Raw genomic sequence first — 1,931 nt, forward strand, 5'->3', positions numbered from 1 at the left:
TAGTAGTAGTAGTAGTAGTAGTAGTAGTAGTAGTAGTAGTAGTAGTAGTAGTAACTGGCGGCACTAGTTGGTTCGTTTATTCATTTCGTTTATTTTCGTTTGAGTAAAGAGAAGCACATCGACACAATGATGACCATTTAGTGCTGGCAAAAATAAGGCAGACAGACAGAAACAACCGAGGAAAAGTAAAGAAGTAGGACCAAACAGTGGCACCCTCCAACCACCCACACTGGTAGATTCTACTTCTTTTCTTTCCCTCTCGTTTCTGTCTCTTTGTCTGTCTGACTTTTTCCTAGCACTGAATGACCGAATGACCATTCTTGTAATCGATGTGCTTCTCTTTACTCAAATAAACAAACAAACAAACAATAAACAGACAAACAAACAAGCAAACAAACAAACAAACAAACTAACGAACAAATGAACAAAACGGAAGACTGGAATATCAGATGTCATCCCTCCAGCAAAATACGCGACACGACGCAGTGAAATCAGGCGCTCGTCAATTTTTGGGCATGTGGATTTGTTGAATTAGAATAGACCCAGATCTAACCTTAAGGATTGTTCACATGTGTAGCTTTCGATTAACCAAAAAAATCCAATCTGTCTTGAATAGATGTCGAGATAGTCACGAGTGAAGGAGATGCGGGTTGTCTGGTGTCAGAGGTCAATATATTAGCGAGAAAATTGCTGCCCAACTTTGTTGACTTCCAAAGCTAGGAGGAAAGTCCTTGGAAATTGTAAGTTTACATTTGCGTGGCATCGTGGTGAAATCAGGCGCTCGTCAAAACTGTGAAATCCGAGAAATGGGTATTTTTCTGCATGTTTGGCATTTTTTATTGAATTTTTGTTTTGTTTTTTTGGCTGAACACTTTTTATATCCATTTCAAAAACATTCTTGTGTGGATTTTATTGGGGGAAAAAACGTTAATGAAGGCACAAAATATGAACATTTTCAGTTTTCCAGGAGTCTCACGCTATTAAAAATGACCCAACTTTGGCGGCCATTTTATCGTTACCATTACCCCTGACACTAGATGGACTCCTCTACCTCGTTCAAGGTCAAATATCTCGACTTCTTTTCAAGATCGATGGGCATTTCTTTTCGTGAAAGATAGACGAAATGAACACGTTTTAAGACGATACCAGTCACTCCACAAGCCAAAAAAAAAAGGAAAAAAAAAAAGACGAGCACCTGATTCCATCGCGTCGTGACACAAATATCGTTTTTTCCGATTTCACTACTTTAACGAGCGCCTGATTTCACCACGATACCACGCATAGCGTCTGACTGCTTACTTTATCAGTCTCCCCAAAACTAAATCTTTGAGCTCATCCCAGTAAAAGATCCGATTATTGTCCAAGGAGCGAACCATCGGGGTATCGACAGCATCGGGGGCGATCATTGCGTATTCGATTCCTTGGTCCGGACGAGTTGGATCTTGCTGATGGAAAGAAGGAAGAAGGAAAAATGAAATAATTGCCACCTTAAATTACAAAATTCTATCCGACATTTGGGCCGTTTTGAGATATTAAGACTAAGCGGTCAGAAAACAAATTATGTTCTAACTTCATCATCATCATCCAGTGCCAGACCTGCGACAGACATCAGCGATCATGATTTTCCATTCATTCCTTTGCTCGGATGCTCTCAGAAAAGTTCTAACTATTTTATCAAAATCGTAAGATTATTCAGAGGAGTCGTTTTCAAGATATTCAAAGAAATGCATTCAAAAAATCTTGGCATGTTGTAAAACTCAACATTTTTTAACGAAATATTTCTCCAAACTAGGTAGTGAGCAGACAGAATTGTGATATTCTAGAGTAGTGTAATGTTATAATGGCAGGATTTGAGAGCAGGACTCGATGCTTCTTTGTTGTTATATATACATGAATAATATAATATATGTCCAGATATGTGGGTATATATA

At 38.6% G+C, this 1,931-nt stretch overlaps 2 protein-coding genes across 2 annotated transcripts in view; both read right to left on the bottom strand.

The window, feature by feature from the left end:
* The window catches only part of LOC101862227 (15-hydroxyprostaglandin dehydrogenase [NAD(+)]), a gene marked incomplete in the record, with an annotated part of 34,714 nt that overhangs the window by 17,927 nt on the left and 14,856 nt on the right, over positions 1–1,931 (bottom strand).
* LOC101861777 (15-hydroxyprostaglandin dehydrogenase [NAD(+)]) overlaps positions 1–1,931 on the bottom strand; it is a 4,098-nt gene that overhangs the window by 907 nt on the left and 1,260 nt on the right. The window contains exon 2 of the mRNA XM_005111050.3: positions 1,300–1,445. Within this exon, the coding sequence (XP_005111107.1) occupies positions 1,300–1,445 (146 nt within the window). The remainder of the gene's footprint in view (positions 1–1,299; positions 1,446–1,931) is intronic.

The sequence above is a fragment of the Aplysia californica genome, unplaced genomic scaffold (assembly GCF_000002075.1).
Source record: "Aplysia californica isolate F4 #8 unplaced genomic scaffold, AplCal3.0 scaffold00992, whole genome shotgun sequence".
Classification (NCBI taxonomy): domain Eukaryota; kingdom Metazoa; phylum Mollusca; class Gastropoda; order Aplysiida; family Aplysiidae; genus Aplysia; species Aplysia californica.